We start from the raw sequence: 23,696 nt of genomic DNA, 5'->3' as shown, positions 1-23,696 counted from the left end.
TCCTTGTGGGTCAGGATGAGCAAAAGTGATCCTCCCCCTTCCTCGACCACGCGGCCCGCCTGAACATTCTATTCCAACCACTTATCTGAGTGTTGGGGACCGTTCCTTTGGGTCCCCAGCGGTAGCCTCTTGCCACCCAAAATCCTGCTCTTGCCCATCGGCCAACTACCACTTCCCACTGGTTGCGGGTGGGAGACTGATGGGGGCTATGCAGATGAGACCCAGGAGTTAAAATCTTCCAGGTCTCATACTGCGGAAGGCTGGACTATTTGCCGCTTGCCTTGGGCCCAGCCTGCACAAAAATCAGCCCTAACATCTTGGGATATATTTTTAGCCATGATTAATTTTTGATGACTTTCTATAGCATACTTTAGGTTGTGCATTAGCTGGTGATGAATATAATATACTTTTGAAAGAAGATCCCATGTTAACCGTACAGCATTTGCATGGTGGAACAAAAGGCAATATTCTATTTACAAAAAGCTCTTTCCAAGGACAGCAAAGACAAGCACTTTTTAGTTAGTGGCTAACGCATTTCAGTGTTGGGTTAGCCACTCATAGATTGCAGTAGCATTTCTACAATTCAACAATTCATTTTTATAGTTATTCCTTAAATACTACAAAACAGTTATAAATCATTAGCCAAGACTGATTACTATACAATAAGCACATCAAAGGACTTCCAATTATGTTATAAACATTGACAGTGAAACCTGAACAGATTAAAACCATTATCTAAATCATAAAATGAGTAATTTGAGACAGGTATGTTTGGGTCAGGCGGGAAGTTAACTTGTTAAAAATTTCAAATCTGAACCCAACCCGTCTCGAACCTGCCCACTTCTGGTTTTAATGGAGGCAGGACAAAGGACGGGTGACCAATGTGATGAAATATATTCCATTCATCACTGCCTGTGACTGTGGTCGGTTTCAGTGTCATTTCCCTTCCCCCAGTCCTCATTGTATTATGTATTGGAATGTGCTGGAATGTGCTGTGTGTAGGGCTCCGCCCATACCTGGCCCCTTTTGTAAGCTGGCTCAGTCTGGCCTCAGCCTCCAGAAGGAAGACATCTCTCTCTTTTACGTGTTACTTTCTAATTTAATAAAAGCCTTGTTTTGTTTCGCTAACATCGAGTCTCGGAACTTATTGAGGCACATCAATTTTATTAAATTATTTTTCAACACTATGGACCAACTCCTGAAACCCGAACGTTTGGATTTGGATCAACATGCTCCGGACGCATCAGCACGCTTCGGACACTGGTTTGAGTGTATGGAATTCTTCCTGGACAATTCCGCAGCCGTCAAAGATGCTACGGACGCTGCGAGGATGAGACTCGGAATTCTGCGGAATTGGGTAAGCCACCGGGTTTACCCCCTCATCCAAGACGCCGATACGTACCTGGCCGCCTGCGACATCTTAAAGGCGCATTACTAGCAGCCTACGAATGAGGTGTATGCTAGGCATCTACTCGCTACTCGCGCACAGCGACCTGGGGAATCGGTGGAGGAGTTCCTAAGCATCCTGAAAATGCTTGGCAAAGACTGTAAGTGCCGAGATGTAAAAGCCGCAGTGTACACCGACGAGCTTGTTCGCGATGCCTTTATCACAGGCCTCAGCTCCACTTACATCCAGCAAAGACTGCTGGAAAAAACGGGGTTGGACCTGAAACAGGCTGCGGACACCGCGCAGTCCCTGGATGTGGCCCAGTGAAACTCGGACGCCTACTCTTCAGCCCGCGCCGTCCACGCCGCCACGTGCGCACCGAGGGCGCCGCCATCTTGGAAGGCATCTTCCCCGCCCGGCAGCCCGACACCGGCAGGGCCCAGCTCTCCCCCCAGAAGCCCTACGACAGCCGCGACGCGTCAGGGACCCAACTGCTACTTCTGCGGGCAGCCAAAGCACACCAGAAACCTGTGCCCGGCGAAAGGCACCACCTGCTTTAAGTGCGGTAAGAAGGGGCACTTCGGGAAGGTGTGCAGAGGGAACCCTGCCGGAAAACCAACCGCCGGAAAACCCGCAACCGCCGCGTGTGCGCCGTGGGAGCGGCCATCTTGGACGCCATCTTGCCCGACCTCGTGGGGTCCGCCATCTTATGAGCAGACAGCGTGGACGCCATCTTGTATCAATCAGGGCCCTACAGTGGCATCGGTCACAGTGGACCAGACCAGGCCGCACCCGCTATCTAAATCAATGGTGGACATCGAGGTAAACGGGTGCCGGGTTAAATGCTTAATTGACAGTGGAAGCATGGAGAGTTTTATCCACCCTGAACTGGCACAGCAACTCTCCCTAAAGGTGGTCCCTACTCAGGGTACCATCTCTATGGCTGATAAAACCCAGACATCGACCATTCTGGGTTACTGCACGGTACAATTGGGCGTTAACGGAACTGTATACGATAATTTTAAAGTGTTAATCATGAAGAACCTATGTGCGAGCGTGATCTTGGGCCTGGATTTCCAGTGCAACCACCAAAGCATCACGCTCAAGTACGGTGGGTCCCAGCCGCCCCTCACAGTGTGCGGTCTGGCTACCCTGAAGGTAAAGCCACCTTCGCTATTCGCGAACCTTACCCCTAACTGCCGGCCAATAGCGACCAAAAGCAGGCGGTACAGCTGGGAGGACAGGCGGTTTATCGCGACCGAGGTAGACAGGCTCCTGAAAGAGCGCATTATTGAACGCAGCAACAGCCCGTGGCGCGCCCAAGTGGTAGTGGTAAGGGGTAGCGAGAAGAAACGGATGGTGATCGACTATAGTCAAACGATCAACAGGTACACCCAACTAGACGCCTACCCGCTACCCCGCATATCAGAAATGGTGAACCAAATCGCCCAATACCGGGTGTTCTCCACCATCGACCTCAAGTCAGCGTACCACCAGCTCCCTATCAGACCAGAGGACCGCCCGTACACCGCCTTCGAGGCGAACGGACACCTCTACCAATTCCTCAGAGTCCCCTTTGGGGTGACGAATGGGGTCTCGGTCTTTCAGAGGGAGATGGACCGCATGGTCGATGACCACCACTTGCAGGCAACCTTCCCCTACCTCGACAACGTCACCATCTGCGGCCACAATCAGCAGGATCACGACTCGAACCTCGAGAGGTTCCTGGAAACCGCACAAAAACTCAACCTCACCTACAACGAGGACAAGTGCATTTTCAACACCACGTGCCTCTGCATACTAGGCAGCGTGGTGGAGAATGGGGAAATCGGACCAGACCCCGACCGATTGCGCCCCCTACGGGAGCTGCCCCTGCCCAACACTCCCAAAGCCCTGAAAAGGTGCCTGGGGTTATTTTCTTATTATTCCCAATGGGTCCCCAACTACTCCGACAAAGCCCGCCCCCTCTTGAAAGCATCCTCTTTTCCGCTCTCTGCTGAGGCCCACGCCGCCTTCAAAAGCATTAAGCAGGATATTGAGCGGGCCACGCTACAGGCAGTGGACGAGAACACTCCATTTCAAGTGGAAAGTGATGCGTCTGACTTCGCCTTGGCGGCCACCCTCAACCAGGCGGGGCGGCCCGTAGCTTTCTTCTCGAGGACCCTCCAAGGCCCCGAGATCAGACACTCCTCTGTGGAAAAGGAGGCCCAAGCCATCGTGGAGGCAGTGCACCACTGGCGCCACTACCTAGCCGGCAAACGCTTCACCCTACTTACCGACCAGCGGTCGGTAGCATTTATGTTCAACAATAAACAGAGGGGGAAGATTAAAAATGATAAGATTCTTAGGTGGCGGATCGAGCTCTCCACCTTCGAGTACGACATCATTTACCGGCCAGGGGCCCTTAACGAATCCCCTGACGCCCTCTCACGAGGGATGTGTGCCAGCGCCACCGGGGATCGGCTACAGACCCTCCACAACGACCTCTGCCACCCAGGGGTCACGCGGCTGTTCCACTTCATGAAGTCCCGTAACTTACCCTACTCGATTGAGGAAGTTCGGTCTCTGACCAGGAACTGCCGCACTTGCGCTGAGTGCAAGCCTCGGTTCTACCGCCCAGATAGAGCCCACTTAATCAAAGCTACACGGCCCTTTGAGCGGCTCAGCTTAGATTTCAAGGGCCCCCTCCCGTCCGTCGACCGCAATGTTTACTTCCTGAACATTGTGGACGAATACTCCCGGTTCCCATTCGCCTTCCCCTGCCCAGACATGACCAGCGCCACGGTCATTAAATGCCTCAACAGCCTGTTCTGCCTGTTCGGTATGCCGAGCTACATCCATACGGATAGGGGGGCGTCCTTCATGAGTGAAGAGCTACGCCAGTACATGCTGTCCAAGGGGATCGCCACGAGCCGTACCACCAGCTACAACCCCCGGGGTAACGGCCAGGTGGAGCGAGAGAACGGGACAGTGTGGAAAGCAGTCACTGTAGCTCTAAGGACCAAGGGCCTCCCTATCTCCCGCTGGCAGGAAGTCCTCTCGGATGTGCTCCATTCGATACGGTCGCTATTGTGTACGGCCACTAATGCCACGCCTCATGAACGTATGTTTGTCTTTCCCCGGAAATCCACCTCAGGTGTATCCATGCCGTCATGGCTCTCCACCCCAGGTCCGGTACTCGTGCGAAGGCATGTGAGGGGCCACAAGACGGACCCTCTCGTGGAGCCAGTACACCTACTCCACGCCAACCCCCAATACGCATATGTCCGGCACGCCGACGGAAGGGAGGACACCGTGTCCATAAAAGACGTCGCCCCAGCCGGCATCGACAACAACCACGGCAATAGCAGCGACAACGATCACAGCAATTCTTACCCACCCACTACTCTTTTCAACGATCACAGCAACCCTTACCCACCCACTACTCTTTCATCACCCCCGGAAGAACATCGACCAATGGCACCCCCACCAACTACCCCTTCAACAACCCTGGCGGCACCCCCGGCAGAGACCCAGGAGGCTACCGGGGACACCCAGCCGACACCCGCGGCACCACGTCGGTCGCAGAGGACTATCAAACCCCCGAACAGACTAAATCTATAGAAGGGGTGAATGTGATGAAATATATTCCATTCATCACTGCCTGTGACTGTGGTCGGTTTCAGTGTCATTTCCCTTCCCCCAGTCCTCATTGTATTATGTATTGGAATGTGCTGGAATGTGCTGTGTGTAGGGCTCCGCCCATACCTGGCCCCTTTTGTAAGCTGGCTCAGTCTGGCCTCAGCCTCCAGAAGGAAGACATCTCTCTCTTTTACGTGTTACTTTCTAATTTAATAAAAGCCTTGTTTTGTTTCGCTAACATCGAGTCTCGGAACTTATTGAGGCACATCAACCAATCTGCTCTCAGGAGGTGGGTCACAGTTGAAACCTTTTAAGGAGGCAGTGTGCTTTCATTTTAACAAGGTTTCTATTTTTAACTGGTGTTGGCCGGGTTTCCCCGGTCTCGGAAACCCAGCAGGTAAAAGGAGGCAAGAAGGGCTGGATCCATAAGGTAAGTGCCTTTACAGTACTGCTTGTGGGCCAGGAGGAACAGGAGTGTTTTCTCCAGGCCTAACAAACTAAGCCTATAAGCTCCCCCCCACCCATGATCTGTCCGACTCCCCGCCTGCACAATCTCCCTCCAATCCCCCGTGATCACTGAACCCCACCCCGATGTCCCCGACCATTCCCACTCTGCGATCACTGCCCCCCCGCAACGGATGTCTCCTCTCTCCCTAATTGCACAACGTCTTTGTTTCCCCCAACTCCACAATGTCTCTGCTCCTCACCATCTCTACCCCCACTGCTGAGATCATTGCCCTGCCAACTACCAAACCTACCTGCAGCCTTTCCCGCCGGACAGGCAGACAGCCAAGCCTGTCAATCAGGCTGGTGGTCAGGCGGGAAACCTGGCCAAAAAAATTAATCTCCAGGGCATTCGGAGAAACACCCATTGCCGGGATTCCCGAACATGAGTCCCCCCCCACCCCATCCGCTCCAAGATCGTGCCTCGGGAAATATCGGGGCCGATGACTTTGGACCTATGGATTCCAAAATTCTCCGCCACTGGGAATTTCCTTGTCTCATGTCTGGGTCTGTTGTAGACAAATTGATAGAGGTTGATTGCTATGATTAGTCAACAACTCCATTATCATCATATCATCCGACTACCAGGATGGTACAAGGTGAATCAGATGGACATTAGTCATTTTTTCGTCTAGTAATTCCTATGTTCTTATGAGACTACTGTTCTGAAACCACTCTGTAATACTGTACTTTATAATACGAGCTGTTGATTATATAGGTGATTTTATGATTAATATTCTATTTTCAGCTGCACTGGCTAAATGGCCACCACTATTATAGTTTATCACTGATAAAGATGTTTGCACTGAAGGACTAATGATTCCGATTCAGTTCTTTGTTCAAGCTGATGAAGCAATTTTATGGACTGTTTATACTATTCTACTTCAGAGCAGCATTGAAATGTTCAGGGAGTCGGTTTTCCTGATTCTGCTTGAAAAAGAAGTGAGTTTAAAAGGTGAAATTAACTTTCAGGGTTCAAAGGGTGGCATAGTGGTTAGCACCGTTGCCTCACAGTGCCAGGGACCCGGGTTTGAATCCGGCCTCGGGTGACTGTCTGTGTGGAGTTTGCACATTCTCCCCGTGTTTGCGTGGGTTTTCTCCAGGTGCTCCGGTTTCCTCCCACAGTCCAAAGATGTGCGGGTTAGGATGATTGGCTATGATAAATTGACCCTTAGTGTTAGGGGGATTAAATACGTGGGGTTACGGGGATAGGGTGGGATATGTGTTGGTGTAGGGGTTACGGGGATCGGGTGGGATCGGGTGGGATATGTGTCGGTGCAGGCTCGATGGGCCGAAATGGCTTCTATCTGCACTGTGGGATTTCTGTGATTCTGTGAAAGGGCCCCTGTAAAATATTCTGCTGGCAATCCTATTCAAATTTTTTTTAGGGTACTATCAGATTCTTAAGCATTATTTAGAAAGAAAGCATGCAAGACTTTATCCACCAAATTCTAAACCTTTCTGGATTTTAAGGTAATTTTAATGCAGCATAGTCAATGTTGAATAGAATAGGACTTATAGGGGAGAAATTGAGTTTAAAGCGCTAACGTTAGCAGTAACGAAAAAGTAGCGCCGGGCGCTACGCCAGTGAATCTGACGCGAACTTCGGGTTTAGCGCTCCAGGGAGGAAGTGGAGCGCTAACTCAAGGGCTACCATTTCCCTTGGAGCGCTAAAGATCGGCAAGAGGGGCAGTAGCGGTGCAGCACTGCCCAATGTCGAATGCAGCACTGCCGGAACGGAGGCTCCTTCCCTCCCTTAAAAGGAAGGGCCATTGCTGCAGGCTCTGCATTAAATCGATGGTCCTCTTCGCCGACAGCAGCACCGATCCACGACGATCAGCCCCAAGCACTCTAACAGAATGCAGGGCTGATCAATTGCGGCACAAGAAAAAGTTGAAAAAACAATCTAAGGGGTGAAAACAAATTTTTCATTGACACAAGTGCTCTTACCTTTAAATACCACTCCCCAAGTGGCTGGCCTCCCTAACAATGCCTCCTGCAGCTGTCGGTGTTATTGCCTGGCGATGCTGCAGGGGGCAGAACCGAAGTTCGGATCTGGGACGCTACCAGGGCGCTGCGTAGCCGGATGACGTCATGCTCTCCGGGTGCAGGAGATCATGGCGGTAGTGGTTACCGCCGCCGCAAACCTCCACGTCAATTTCACGGGCATTGGTACTATTGCCGCGGCTGGTCGCAAAGCCGGTAGCGCCCCGTTAACACCCCCCCCCCGAGGCGCTAACGGGAGGCACAGAGGAGGCTAATTTCTCCCCCTATATCTTTGTCATATTAATGAGACAACTGCAACATAAAATCAAAGTAATCAGAATAATGTTAACCAGATCGACACAGCCATTGTTACCATCACTCAGATGTAATCATCATGTTATTGACAGACAAAGATGTATATGACACAAACCCACACAGCTACACAGAGAGACAGCAGCAGAGACTTTGCTGACAGGATGCACTGAGGGTACAGATAGAGGCATGCACTGAAAAAGGAGCCCAGCAAGACACGTGTCTGTCAAAATAAGGCAAGTATGCATCACTACACACTTGGATGCAAGAATTATGAAAATATAATTATTTTATCAACACCAATCACCGTTGGCTGATTAAATGTTAAGAAGAGCAGCATGCTTTAATTCAACACCATAGCCCGACCGTGCTTGTTTTGCCAACAATTTCTTAGCGATCCAAAATTTCAACCCCATTTTCACAGTAAGCAGCAAATAGCAAAATGACGACAGCTTTAATCTTTTAACACATGGAAATCCAAAAAGCTTCTTTGTGAAATGTTAATGCAATTTGCAGATAAATTATATTTCAGCATTTGTCAACTTTTTCTCATTTTTACTGTTAGCCAGTTAACCACCCACTCCTCCCCCACCTTGGCTAACCACCCTAGTTAGGATATTTCCACGTATATCAATCTTGAGTAGACCTAGGTAACGTTTCTTTCTGTTAAGGTACAGCTCAAAAGCACTTCTGCATATGTTGACATATTAGCAAATTCCCTACACCCATCTAAACTGATTATATATCAAAGTCTTTTTGACATATTGAAGGTAATTTTTACCTTCAGCACCTGGGCGATAATTTAGCCAAGCCTATCGCCCGCCCATTGTAGAACCCGCCTGATTTTCATTCCATTGATTTCTGACCAGGTGGAGAAGGTAAAAATTATCCCCACTTTGTTCATATTTTGACAGGGTAACCATATAATTATGGATGTTGGGAAGTCATAAAGCTGTAACATAGGGGGGAATTTTAACATAGAAAAATGGGTGGGTTGGGGGCGTGTGTGCAGTTAAAGTGTTAAAAGTCGGAATCCTGACCTGAACCCACCTCCAACCTGCCCACGTCTCGTTTTAATGGGGGCAGGAGGGGAGCTGGGATGGGGCGGGCTGCCAACCCACTGCCAGGAGGTGGGCCATCTATTTAAATATTATAATGACACAGGAAGCTTCTTTAACCTCCATTTTGTGTTTAACTGCAGCTGGTCGGGTTTTGTACACCTCATAATGTGTCAGCTGTGGCTCAGTGAGTACCACCCTCACCTCTGAGTCAGAAGGTTGTTGGTTCAAGTCCCACTCCAGGGACTTGAGCACATAAACCTCCAGTGCAGTGCTGAGGGAGTGCTGCACTGTCGGAGGTGCTGTCTTTTAGATGAGATGTTAAACCAAAACTCTGTCTGCTCTCTCAGGTGGACGTAAAAGATCCCATGGCACTATTTCAAAGAAGAGCAGAGGAGTTATCCCTGGTGGCCTGGCCAATATTTATCCCTCAATCAACATAACAAAAACAGATTATCTGGTCATTATCATATTGCTGTTTGTGGGAGCTTGCTGTGTGCAAATTGGCTGGTGCGTTTCCCACATTACAACAGTGACTACACTCCAAAAGTACTTCATTGGCTGTAAAGCGCTTTGCGACGTCTGATGGTCATGAAAGGCGCTTATAAATGCAAGTCTTTCTTTTTCTTTTCGTAATACCCGCCAGCTAGAGCAAGGTGAGGACTTCTGGATCCAGGAGGAAGTACCTTTACACTTACCTCCTGGATCCAGGGACCCTGCCTAACCCACCCCCTGTGATCGGAGACCTTCCCACCTTCCGATCCCTCCACTAGACCAAACCCCCCAGGCCACCAACTCCCCCCCTCCCCCGGCCCTCCCCATGCTGCTCCTCCGGCCCCCGAACCTCTTCGGACCACCCACCCAATCTTCTCCCGGCCCCCAACGCCTCCATCTTCTCCCATGGAGGAACCATGGAGGAACTATTGGATGAAATTAAATCACTGAAGGTGATTGTCCAGTCCCAGGAAAGACGCATTACCGAGTTAGTGAACAAGCTCTCAAAGTTCACTAATGGAACTGCTTAATTGTACCTTCTGCTCTAGCATGCACTCCAAGGTATCAGTGCTTCCTGTCAAGTCAGTTCAACTCATCTTTGCCCATTCTGACAACTCTGGTGGCAAATTATAGTAGCTTTTATGAAAATATACATAAACGTATGCGCATCCTTAACTCCAGTGAGACAAGACCATGTGGAAGTATTTAATGTTTTGTTCTGGAGTTTAATTGAAGAATTCATGGGAAATGTTAAGAGATGTTTGGAAACTACAGTGAACTAAAAGTTGAGCCATATCTGATCAGTGTTCCTACATAAGGTCATAGACTACTATTGCTAGTGAGCATTAAGCTCTCCATGAGCAGATACCTTCAACATAAATGCCAGGACATCTCTTTGAATTGAGGGAGGGGGAGGGGACCTCCAGCAGCCCAGGTCATGTCAAGGGCATCTGCTGGATTGTGGGAGGGTATAATCTGAACTGCAACTTTTTCAAGTATATGATTGGAACCGGTTCTGGGGGAGGTGAGACCAGTACAAACTGTACGGTTTGCACCTGGGCAGGACCGGGACCAATGTCCTTGGGGGAGTGTTTGCTAGTGCTCTGGGGGAGGGTTTAAACTAAAATGGCAGGGGGTTGGGAACCTGAGCAGGGAGACAGAGGAAAGGGAAACAAGGATAGAAGCAAAAGACAGGAAGGAGAAAAGCAAAGGTGGCAGTCAGAGAAATCAAGGGTTTAAATCAAACATGGCCACAGTAAATAATAATTCTAAAAGGTCTAAGAGTGTTAAAAAACAAGCCTGAAAGCTTTGTGTCTTAATGCGAGGAGCATTCGTAATAAGGTGGATGAATTAGCTGTGCAAATAGAGGTAAACGGATATGATACGATTGGGATTACAGAAACATGGCTCCAGGGTGGCCAAGGCTGGCAACTCAACATCCAGGGGTATTCAATATTCAGGAAAGACATGCAAAAAGGAAAAGGTGGTGGGGTAGAATTGCTGGTTAAAGAGGGGATTAACATAATTGTAAGGAAGGATATTAGCAATGATGATGTGGAATCTGTATGGGTAGAACTGATAAATACCAAGGGGCAGAAAACATTAGTGGGAGTGGTATACAGACCCCCAAACAGTAATGCGGAGGTTGGGGATGGCATTAAATGGGAAATTAGAGACGCATGCAATAAGGGCACAGCAGTTATCATGGGTGACCTTAATCTACATATAGATTGGGCTAAACATATTAGTAACAATATTGTGGAGGAGGAATTCCTGGAGTGTATACGGGGTGGTTTCCTGGACCAATATGTCGAGGAACCAACTAGAGACCAGGCCATCTTAGACTGGGTATTATGTAATGAGAAAGGATTAATTAGCAATCTTGTTGTGCGAGGCCCCTTGGGACGGAGCAATCATAATATGATAGAATTCTTCATTAAGATGGAGAGTGAAGTAGTTGACTCAGAGACTAGGGTCCTGAATTTAAATAAAGGAAAATACGATGGTATGAGGCGCGAGTTGGGTAGGATTGATTGGGAAATGTTACTCAAAGGGTTGACGGTGGATAGGCAATGGCAAACATTCAAAGATCGCATGGATGAACTACAGAATTTGTTCATCCCTGTTTGGCATAAAAATAAAACAAAAAAGGTGACTCAACCGTGCCTAACAAGGGAAATTAGGGACAGCATAAGATCCAAGGAGAGGACATATAAATTGGCCAGAAAAAGCAGTAAACCTGAGGATTGGGAGCAGTTTAGGATTCAGCAAAGGAGGACAAAGGGATTAATTAAGAGGGGGAAAATAGAGTATGAGAGTAAGCTTGCAGGGAACATAAAAACTGACTGTAAAAGCTTTTATAGATATGTGAAGAGAAAAAGATTGGTGAAGTCAAGCGTAGGTCCCTTGCAGTCAGAATCAGGGGAATTTATAATGGGGAACAAAGAAATGGCAGCCGATTAAATACATACTTTGGTTCTGTCAACATGGATTTACAAAAGGTAAATCGTGCTTGACTAATCTACTGGAATTTTTTGAGGATGTAACTGGTAAAATAGATAAGGGAGAACCAGTGGATGTGGTTTATTTGGACTTTCAAAAGGCTTTCGATAAGGTCCCGCATAAGAGATTAGTGTGTAAAATTAAGGCACGTGGGATTGGGGGCAAGTTATTGACTTGGATAGAGAACTGGTTGGCAGACAGAAAGAGAGTTGGAATAAACGGCTCTTTTTCCGAGTGGCAGGCAGTGACTAGTGGGGTACCGCAGGGATCGGTCCTTGGACCCCAGCTATTCACAATATATATTAATGATCTGGACAAGGGAACTAGATGTAATATCTCCACGTTGGCAGACGACACAAAGCTGAGTGAGCGTGTGTGCTGTGAGGAGGATGCCGAGAAACTCTAGTATGATTTGGACAGGTTGGGTGATTGGGCAGAAGCATAGCAGATGCAATATAACGTGGATAAATGCGAGGTTATCCACTTTGGTGTCAAAAATAGGAAGGCAGATTATTATCTGAATGGCAATAGATTGGGAGAAGGGGAAGTGCAACGAGACCTGGACGTCCTTGTGCACCAGTCGCTAAAAGTAAGCATGCAGGTGCAGCAGGCGGTTAAGAAGGCAAATGTTATGTTGGCCTTCGTAGCGACAGGGTTTGAGTACAGGAACAAGGATGTCTTGCTGCAGTTGTACAGGGCCTTGGTGAGACCACATCTTGAGTATTGTGTGCAGTTTTGTTCGCCTTATCTGAGGAAGGATGTTCTTGCCATGGAAGGAGTGCAGCGAAGATTCACCAGGCTGATACCTGGGATGGCAGGAATGACGTATGAGGAGAGATTGGGTCGATTGGGCTTGTACTCGCTGGAGTTTAGAAGAATGAGAGGGGATCTCATCAAAACTTATAAAATTCTAACAGGACTAGACAGACTAGATGCTGGAAGGATGTTCCCGATGGTCGGGGAGTCCAGAACCAGGTGTCACAGTCTAAGGATAAGGGGAAAGCCATTTAGGACAGAGATGAAGAGGAATTTCTTCACCCAGAGAGTGGTGAACCTGTGGAATTCTCTACCAAAGAAGGCAGTAGAGGCCAATTCATTAAATATATTCAAGAAGGAGTTGGGTATATTTCTTAAGGCTAAATGGATCAAGGGGTATGGAGAGAAGGCAGGAACAGGGTACTGAATTTGGATGATCAGCCATGATCTCATTGAATGGCGGAGCAGGGTCGAGGGGCTGAATGGCCTAATCCTGCTCCTATCTTCTATGTTTCTATGTCTTCACAAAGGAGGACACAAATAACCTCCGAGAGATGTCGGGGAACATAGGCCTAGAAATTCAGTTGGTTGCGCCAGCAGTTAGCGCCTTAAGAGAAGTGAATTTCGGGTGCTATGCGTGTAGCGCCCGGGCGCAGCGCAGTTTGCGCCTCGCCCCAAATTAAGTTGACCCTTAGCGCTGGCGCAAAGTTTAGCGCCCGCCCGGCTGCGCGCGCAGAAAATGACGTCACATCCTCGTGCAACGCCCTTTGCGCGCCCCGATTCCAAACTTCAGTCGGACCGCCCCATTGTGCGGCTGGCGTCCAGAGCGTTTGTAAAATGGAACGCAACACAGCTGACGTGGGCCCCGGGGAGCGCAAATTAAAGGGCACTCCTCCTGCACTATAAAAGGCACTCTGCATGTGTTGTGTGGAAGGGTCCAGTTGTGTTGTTGTGAACGGTGTATTTCTGTTTTCCTCCTCCTCCTCCTCCTCCTCCTCCTCTTTTCCCCCCCAGACTCGGCCTTTGAAAAAAACACATGCACCCTTCCCCTTTAAGAGCTCACTGGCACCAGAGTGTCTGCCGTCAATCACCAGCTCCCCGCACCTGCGCTGCGCCCGAGCTCGGGTGTTGCGCTCCGGCCTGACGGCTTAGCGCCTGAAGATAGTCGTGCAACGCCTGTTTTAGCGCTCCAGCAACCTCTTAGGGCGAAGCGACTGAATTTCCGCAAAGGGGGCGCAACTTTGGGGCGGGCGCTAACATCGGGCGGGCGCTAACGTTAGCGCCCCAAAACTGGCTATACTGAATTTCTAGGCCATAGGGTCTAATGAGAGGAAAGAACTGAATGAAATCAGTATTTGTAGGGAAATGGTATTAGGGAAATTGATGGGATTGAAGGCCGATAAATCCCCAGGGCCTGATAATCTACATCCTAGGGTACTTAAGGAAGTGGCCCTAGAAATATTAGATGCAATGCTGGTCATCTTCCAAAATTTGATAGACTCTGGAACAGTTCCCATGGATTGGAGGGTAGCTAATGTTACCCTACTGCTCAAAAAAGGTAGTAGAGAGAAAACGGGGAATTATAGACCAGTAAGCCTGACATCAGTAGTGGGGAAAATGCTAGAGTCCATTATAAAAGATGTAATAGCAGAGCACTTGGAAAACAGTGACAGGATCGGACAAAGTCAACATGGATTTACAAAAGGTAAATCGTGCTTGACTAATCTACTGGAAATTTTTGAGGATGTAATTGGTAGAATAGATAAGGGAGAACCAGTGGTTGTGGTGTATTTGGACTTTCAGAAGGCTTTTGATAAGGTCCCGCATAAGAGATTAGCGTGTAAAGTTAAGGCACATGGGATTGGGGGCAAGGTACTGACTTGGATAGAGAACTGGTTGGCAGACAGGGAGCAAAGAGTTGGAATAAACAGGTCTTTTTCCGAGTGGCAGGCAGTGACTAGTGGGGTACTGCAGGGATCGGTCCTAGGAGCCCAGCTATTCACAATATATATTAATGATCTAGACGAGTGAACTAGATGTAATATCTCCAAGTTTGCAGATGACACAAAGCTGGGTGGGCGTGTGTGCTGTGAGGAGGATGCCGAGAAACTCCAGTATGATTTGGACAGGTTGGGTGATTGGGCAGATGCATGGCAGATGCAGTATAATGTGGATAAATGCGAGGTTATCCACTTTGGTGGCAAAAACAGGAAGGCAGATTATTATCTGATCGGCAATAGAGTTGGAGAAGGGGAAGTGCAACGAGACCTGGGTGTCCTTGTGCATCAGTTGCTGAAGGCAAGCATGCAGGTGCAGCAGGCGGTTAAGAAGGTAAATGGTATGTTGGGCTTCGTAGCGAGAGGGTTTGAGTACAGAAGCAAGGGTGGGTTCCATTCTGCACCTTCTAAAGGCTCCAGAGACGTTAGGGCCCAAAAGTGATTGATCCGAGTGGAACTACTTTCTGAATGTAGCCCCATCATTCCCATTAGAGACTAAAGTTTCTTTCTTAACTTCAATCTTTAGCCTGATAAATGCCACGGGATTCTCCCTTAGGGCGACGGTGCTTTGATTTTTTGGCAGCCTGTTGTATTTCTACAGGCATGGGTCATCTGCCCCAAGTATGTAAATTAACCTGTTCCCATGGTTCAGGTGAATGACCTGGCAAAGTGACGGGCAGAAAGCCTGCTCTGCTGTTCCTCTGCGCCCTTAGAAATTTCCACAACATTTTTTCTCAGTGTGTTATTGTGTTTCTCATGGACAAATTTTGTTAAAAATTGCGCCTCCATCTTTCTGATTTGCCTTCTATTCTTTCTGCCCTACTTGTTTTACTCTCTTTGTTTACCTCTCATACATTTTCTGTTATTGCCCCACATCCTTTCATTGGCCATTGACTCTTCCTTTCTCAGGCTTTCTGCTCCTCTTTCCTTTGCTCTGTCAACTAATTCTTCCATCTGTCTCCTACACTTTCTATATGTTATTTCAGTGATTTACTCAATAATATTTTTGGGGAAAAATTCGGTTGATTTGCGCCTCCCGTTAACGCCCTTCCAGTAGCGCCCCGCCTCCCTCTTGGGGCGCTACCAGTGAATTTCAGACGCGGGAGTGCTAATTTTTTCGGGGTGCTAAAAGTAGCGCCTTGGCGAAGGTAGCACCCCAAAGGGGGCGCGACCCAATTTTCCCCCCAAATCGTTTTGCTCCGTTTGAAGTGGACTAGGGGTGGGGCTTATAAACAGGAAGAATGACCAGTCTTATTGTCAAATACAGAAATTCCTGGTGTGTTATTCCTTCCTCAAAAATATGCTGTATACACAGAAGACCGCAGTGTTTGTACCAGGATATTTTTTGATTGAAAACCAGATTGCTCATTGATAGAGCATGGTGTAAGATTTGCCCCCATCGAGCAGAAGGTGGCAGACTTAAGCTGCATTCTGGGAGCTTTTGTCCACCAGACAAATATTCATGAAGTGACATTGGTCCATTGTGAGCTGGACTGTAAAGTGACACTGGTTAATTCTACAAAATTGAAATCTCCTCATTGCTTATGCCTCCAGGTCAGCTGGAAAGAAATTGTAGGCTCTGGGAATGCAGCAGAACCCAAGACACAGATATTGTTATGAATTACTTAATTTTTTATGTGCTTATTATGTTAACAATTTTAATTTGAGCACTCAGTCCTTTGGGTACTGAGGAACCAAAATGGCAGTTAAAATATTTTAAGTAATTTTATCAGGGACCCAGCTGCTTTCTAGTTGCTTATTACTTTTTTTTTCGCTGTTTGCTGGTTCTTCATTGGTAGCATTTATATTTGTTCAATCATATTTGATGCAATCAATATCACTCAGTTAAGAGTGGTTTGTTGCTTTTTTATGAATATTAAATGTGACATTTGTAACAGGATTTCAAATGTGATGGACAGTTTGCTAGTATGATACTTTGAAATATGATGGACATTTTCCCATGTCTTATGGATGCATGTCTTCTATTATATAGATTTTAGTTGAGTTGGTAAAATGAAAATAGAGCTAATGATTGTTAAATAAAGAGGAGAAAATACATTAATTGCAGAACAACACAATTGTCATAAATTTAGATTAATAGTCAGGGGCTCCAATAAAGAAATTATTTTTCAGTTCTAAAGAGGATTATAAAGGGATGAAAAGACCAGTATATACTATACCTACATGCAACAATCATTTAGATGGTCTGCTCGTAAGTACTTATCGCCACAGTTTCCACTGAAGTATTTCAGAACAGACGTTGCTGGTCATAGCTTTGCCAAAGCTTTGGTGGATGTAATAACAGTTTATTTTCAGCCATCAACAGCAAATTTCAATAGTGGTCAATATTTTATCTTAAGCATTATCTTACATTCCCCCCTACCCCCAACTCCAGCCAACGTATCCTTAGAACAACATAGATCTGGAGCTTGTGTTGGTATCATGCTAGAGGGCCAGGCTACTCAAAAGTTAAGGGGGTGGAAATTCTCTGTATTTGGGTCTCCATTTCTTTTCTTTCCAAACATGCAGCAATCTTTGGGTCAGGCCTTTCATTCTAAAACACAGGGTGAGAGCTTGTATTAATTGGTGCATTGCTCAAAACAAAAATTAATAGTGGTGACTGTTATCTCGAACAGGATGATCTGTCTACATATACACATGTATGATTTTAGAATTTTTTAGAAGTTAAATTCGGCATGAGTGGTAGCGCATTAGCAGCCTTTTGTACACTCCACCCATGGAAAAGAAAATCGGGCGGAATGTAAAAGGGGCTGCTGATGCACTATCGTCAGATTTGCACTACCGCGAAGATGAATTTCACTTTCTGTGTCATTCGGTGTTTGAAAATTGACTTTGTCATACATTTCAATCCACTGTTTGAACTTCTGTTTCTTCATCGGATATGTTAATATACAAATACCCCATTTGAGGAACAACTCTTTTATGTTTTCTATTTCATGGCTGCATTCCTGTTTCTCCATGTACCATATCCTGCATGCTGCCTCCATGGTGAGCACATATGACTTTGTGAGCTTGTTAATGGTGCAGATTCTCTCTCTCTCTCTCTCTTTATCTATCTATCTATCTATCTATCTATCTATCTATCTATCTATCTAATCATTCAAAATATAGATTCTATTAGAAAAAGTACTGACCCCAATTAATTTTTCCTCTTGAAAATATGAACTAATCTAATTGGAGCTCCACTCCTCGGCTAGAGTGATGTGTTAGGCTCATCAATGTGTGTTTATTTGTCTCCTCTATATATTTTTGTTATCCTGACAATTAAACTAATTAATTCCTCCTATGAAGTACAGTTCATGCAATTCAAAAAGATGCATAGTTAATTAGAATGAAAGAAGTAGGTGGTAATATATCTTCGTTAATCCCCGGTTCAAAACCGGTTTATAGAAATAATAGCTGTACTAATACCACAGATCGAACTTCTCAGAATGGAAGAACCTTCTGTGAACAGAGAAACCTCTATGAGTTAAAAAGCTTCATTAAGAATGTGAATGGTTTATTTACCCATGGCTTTCCAAGTTTTGCCTGAAACCTGGATTTCTGTAACAATAGTTGGTAAAATTTTTCAATAATTGTTGCACCCTAGTGGAATTAGCACATTAGATAGCAGAGAGTCAAGAATCTCGTATTTTTCTATTGCACTACATTATTATCTTAAATGCATGAAGTGAATCATTTGGAAAGATCGCTTATAGGATGAATGAAAAGTGCAGACATGCACACAAACCCCACACATACAACCAACACAAAGGTACATTAAAATGTTCAGAGAAGCTCCAGTACCTATAACTTTATTCTTCTTTCCATTTCTAATTGGGGTGCAGAGCAAGCTTTTTATTTGCTTGTTTGTACTTCCTGTATTTTCATTCTATCAAGCAAATAAAAATAGGGTTAAAAGCTACCGGGAATATCCAAATGTCACTTAATGATAAAATCCTTGGACTAAATCTGTGTAAATTTGTTGAGGTTATAAAAGGTTCACTTACTGTCCACAGAAACCGCGGGTCCTTGTAAACATCTGTAATATTCAGCGTTTCCATGGTGTTTTTGGCATACTTTGCAAACATATAGTTGATTTTATTTATATCATAGCTCCTGTTAAAAACAAACAAATATATGTTGACTAGCTCAGTAGTTATTAAGACTTCTGGCCACCATTTAGAGATAGTTAATGTTGGCTTTGTTATAAAATGATCAATGTCTTTCTTTTCCTACTTCCTTCCAAAATGTTTGGTCAGTTTGATTAAACCATAAACTGCATTGTACCTTTCAAGTGGTCCATTTATGAATTTTGCATCCATTTACTAAATCTAAAACCAACTTGCTGATTGATTTATTTTAACATTGGTTACTGTAATATTTTAAATACTTTTTAAAGGGGTCTTGTCATCTGAATTAAGGTAGGAAAGGACACTATCGCACAGTCAAAATGCCTTCCGAGTACTGGAGTGATGAGACATTATAAGGTCTAAACATTTTGTACAGGAAGCTAAACCTATTTTAGTTTGTTTTATTGATAATACTGAAAAAAGAAAAAAAAATCTCCTTATACCAGTCTTTTCTCAATGATCTAAAGATTTGATTGCATATGAAATCAAATAGCAAATTATGCCCTGTCATTGCATTTTTACTAAGTGCCTAATCGATCTCCCATGGCATAGCAATTAGAGAGTCAAAACCAAGTTCAGTCGACAGCATTTCCTTCCCCTGTGACCTCTATTACTGAGAAGGATAAGAGCAGTAATGTCGTGGAAACACCATCACCTCCAAGCTGCCCTCCAAGTCACACACCATCCTGACTTAGACAAATATCACCATTCCTACATTGCTGGGTCAGTATTCTGGAATTACTGACCTAACACCACTATGAGAGCACCACCACCACAAGGATGCCAGCAGCTCAAGGAGATGCCCCACCATCACCTTCTCAGGACAACTAAGGATGTGTAATAAATAGTCTTGCCAGGATTGCCCACATCCCGAGAACAAAAAATGGTAAAATGGGGTTAGAGGCAGGGTATATTTGGACCAGGATGTGATGAGGTAATTCAGTCTCTATTTTAAAGTAATTTATTCTGCCCTTATTTTCATATTGCCAATATAAATTCCTATTTATAATGAAAACTGCCTATGTAAACTTGTCATTCTGTAATTACACCCTCTTGTTGGTGGTGGCACTGCAGCACCTCCACTGGGTAGAGGGTGTAATTACAGCTCGACAATTTTATGTAGGCATTTTCCATTACAAATATGGTTGTAGGAATTTATAATTGAAAAAGTTGACAGTGAGTGCAAGTAGATGTAAGATTTAAAAAATATATTGGCCCAGATTTTGCAGTGAGCAGCGAAGGAATGGCTTTCGCCGTTCACCCCATGTACAGTTGCCCACAGACTTTTAACGGGATTGTCAGCGCAGAGTTCCAGTCTTCCGGCGTCAGTTTGAATTTGGCACCCTCTACAGGGAACTGTGACGTCTGTGAACAGGACAACCAGCAAGGAAGCTGGTCAACCAATCAGAAGGAAGAATCCTCACAGACGGCAAAGCATGAAGTAAAAAACAGGATATATAAATTACATTTAAATCATTGTATAGGAAGCGAAATAAAGGGCTGAATTTTACCAGCTAAGGCGGGTTTGTGTCGGGAGAGGTAGTTGACAGGTTTCAGTCCCGCTCTCGGCTGCAGCCACTCTGCTGATACAATTTCACGATAATTGGACTTGTTAAGCCCTCGTTGCGTGTGGCCCGGCCCAATCACTAGGTGTGTGTCTGTTCAGTTCCTCTGATTATGCGTTTGTTGCCATTGTATTTAAGGGGGCCATGTCCCCATTTGCTCTCACTTCTACTTCCACAGTCCTGAGTGCTGCTTGATAGCAAAATGACTGCACAGAGGCAGAGGGCTGCGCCATGCTTCAACGATGACTCCCTCCATGTTCTTGTGGAGGGAGTCAGAGGGCGCAGGAGGCTCTGTTCACTGGGAATGGAAGGAGGAGAACTTCTCATCAGGCCAAGGCAGCCTGGCTGCAAATAGCTGAGGAGGTCACTGCAAGCTCTGTTTTTGCTCGCACCTGGGTGCAATGCAGGAAGAGGTTCAATGATCTCCTGCTTTCAGGAAAAGTGAGCATAAAAGCACACTTACCTTAATCCTGCTGTGCCTGTCATTACATTCCCATCACTCTGCATTGCCAACCCTACACCTGCACACCCTAACTCACCCCAACGTCGCTTGCACCATCACCCATCCCTGTCTCCCTATCTACAGAATCACATCTCTATCTTACTATGCATCCCTCGCACTCACCCTCAATGTTATGCAATGACAACTAACAACTCAAAAGGAGGCAACTTGGTATTGGCACCCCACTCCATCATAGTCTCCCTCTAAACATCTATGCTATCCATTCTTTACACTCATTCCATCACTCTCACTAAAACTGCACTTCTTTCCCTCATTGCAGGAGAACAGAGCCCACAATAAGAGGGAGAGGGAGAGAAGAGGAGGAGGAGCACCATCGCTCGCTGATCTCACCAGCGCTGAGGAGGGGGACAGAGAGAGGAGTTCATTAGAACAACCTGGTGACAGAATTATTTTCCAGATATCTTATTTTGCAATCATAAGTGACTTGTGGTGAAATAAGTCTTATAAGTATATACCTTATTCTACCTGTGTATAGTTTCCTATTGTAATCTATTGTAACCCTGCTGTTTTCTTGGTTGGCCAGGAATGCTGTATACCACTCTGCTGTGCCATTGATTGTCCTGATCTGTTACTTCGCCCCTGGCTCCGCCTCCTAGTTCACTTCTGAGAAGCTGGTCAGAAGGCTAACATGTGTGTTCTGTTCTGTCCAGTTCTAAGCTATTAAAAGCCAACTGTTTGAGTTATAACTACCAGTCTCTGTAGCTATTTAAGGTATATCAATTTTAATAGCTTAGAATTGGACAGAACAGCACACACATGTTAGCCTTCTGACCAGCTAAATCCCTCACTTCGGAGGTAATCGGTTTCTGTAAAGTAACACTGACTGTTAAGGGCACAGAGTATAAAGATTTTAAACTCCTTGTGTTGCCGCAGCTCTGTGTGAAACTAATTCTAGGCCTAGATTTCCAGTGCCACCACGAGAGCGTCACACTTGCATATGGCGGATCCCAGCCCCCGCTCACAGTTTGCGGCCTCTCCACTTTAAAGATAAGCCCGCCATCCCTGTTTGCGAACCTCGCCCCAAACTGTAGACCTATCGCGACCAAAAGTCGACGGTACAGTTCGGAAGATAAAAAATTTATAATAGAAGAAGTAGGAAGGCTACAGCGGGAGGGTATCATCAAAAATAGTAATAGCCCGTGGCGTGCTCAGGTAGTGGTGGTTAAAACTAACGAAAGGAAACGGCTCGTGGTCGACTACAGCCAGACCATCAACATATATACGCAACTAGACGCTTATCCCTTGCCTCGCATCTCCGAGATGATGAACCAGATTGCCCAGTATCGTGTGTTTTCCACTATTGACTTAAAGTCTGCCTATCACCAGCTCCCCATAAAAGTAGACGACCGTCCTTATACGGCTTTTGAAGCAAATGGGCGCCTGTACCAATTCCTTAGGGTACCCTTCGGGGTCACGAATGGAGTTTCCGTTTTCCAACGGGAAATGGACCGTATGGTAGATGAGAATGCGTTGGAGGCAACATTTCCGTACCTGGACAATGTTACTATCTGTGGACGCGACCAACAGGAGCATGACCGGAATCTCGCTAAATTTCTAGAGACTGCCCAAAAGCTAAACCTGACCTATAACGAGCACAAATGTACTTTCAACACTACTCGTCTGTGTATTCTCAGCTGTGTGGTAGAGAATGGGGTAATCGGGCCAGACCCTGAACGATTACGCCCGCTTAAAGAACTACCACTGCCACATAACCCTAAGGCCTTAAGAAGGTGTCTGGGATTCTTCTCTTATTATGCTCAGTGGGTGGCCAACTATTCGGACAAAGCCCGAGCCCTTATCAAGTCGACGTCCTTCCCTCTATCAGTAGAAGCGCAGGAGGCATTCACCAACATCAAACGGGACATTGAAAAGGCCGTGGTATGTGCTGTAGATGAGAGGATACCCTTCCAGGTAGAGAGCGATGCTTCTGATTTCGCGTTGGCTGCAACCCTCAACCAGGCCGGGAGACCGGTAGCCTTCTTTTCCCGTACACTACAGGGTCCTGAAGTCAGGCATTCTTCCGTTGAGAAGGAAGCACAAGCAATTATCGAGGCGGTCAGACATTGGAGACATTGGCCTAGAAATTCAGTTGCTTGCGCCAACCGGTAGCGCCTTAGGAGGAGGAGATGTTGGGCGCTAGGCGGCTAGCGGCCGGGCGCAGCGCGATCTGCGCCTCTCCCCAACTTCACTCAAGATTTAGCGGCGGCGCAAAGTCTTTGCGCGCGCTCAGCTGTGCGCGCAGATTCTGACGTCATTTCATCGTGCAGCGCCCTTTGTGCGCCCCAAACCGGAACTTCAGTGGGGCCGCCCTTCTTTGCACCTGGCGCCCCCAGCGACTGGTAGAGAGGAACGGCTCCCAGTCGCTACGGGGTGCGGGGGGCGCTATTTAAAGGGGACTCCTCCTGCATTATAAGTGACAGCCATTTTGTGCCAATCCTTCTGTGTGAGAGACAAAGGCAGAGAGCTTTCTGCTTTGACTCAGCACTCGCACAGGTACTTCTGGCTTTAGCCAGAGCTTTGCACTTGGATTTCACTTTCAGTGCCATAGCCTTGAGTCGCCACATATACTGTAATGGGGGCTACAATGGGTGGAAACGTTGGCTTTTTTGCATTCAAAGGGATCAGAGACGCCGTGAGAGAGTGCCAGTCATGGCCAGATGGAGACGGGCCAACAGGTGTCGGCACAGGAGGCCTTACCCACCCAGGGTATACCGCCAGCAGTTCTCATATCTGAACATGTCTGAGGAGCAGTGTGTTCGGAGGCTGCGATTCAGAAGGGAGGTGGTCACTGAGATCTGCCACCTGATTCGCAGAGATCTGCAGCCACAGCTGAGGAGCAGGACGTCTCTGTCGGTGG

At 46.6% G+C, this 23,696-nt stretch overlaps 1 protein-coding gene across 4 annotated transcripts in view; it reads right to left on the bottom strand.

Moving 5' to 3' along the window:
• pde5ab (phosphodiesterase 5A, cGMP-specific, b) overlaps positions 1-23,696 on the bottom strand; it is a 216,616-nt gene that overhangs the window by 97,849 nt on the left and 95,071 nt on the right. For all 4 annotated transcript variants that reach the window (XM_085962982.1, XM_085962974.1, XM_085962965.1 and 1 more), the window contains 2 exons: positions 18,629-18,737; positions 18,426-18,510 (listed from right to left, as the gene is read on the bottom strand). In XM_085962982.1, the coding sequence (XP_085819108.1) occupies positions 18,426-18,510; positions 18,629-18,737 (194 nt within the window). The remainder of the gene's footprint in view (positions 1-18,425; positions 18,511-18,628; positions 18,738-23,696) is intronic.

Source organism: Somniosus microcephalus, chromosome 2 (assembly GCF_052327205.1).
Source record: "Somniosus microcephalus isolate GS21.2 chromosome 2, FLI_Smic_1.0, whole genome shotgun sequence".
Classification (NCBI taxonomy): Eukaryota; Metazoa; Chordata; class Chondrichthyes; order Squaliformes; family Somniosidae; genus Somniosus; species Somniosus microcephalus.
The sequence above is the reverse complement of the archived record's forward strand: the minus strand, read 5'-3'. Positions and strand labels throughout refer to the sequence as shown.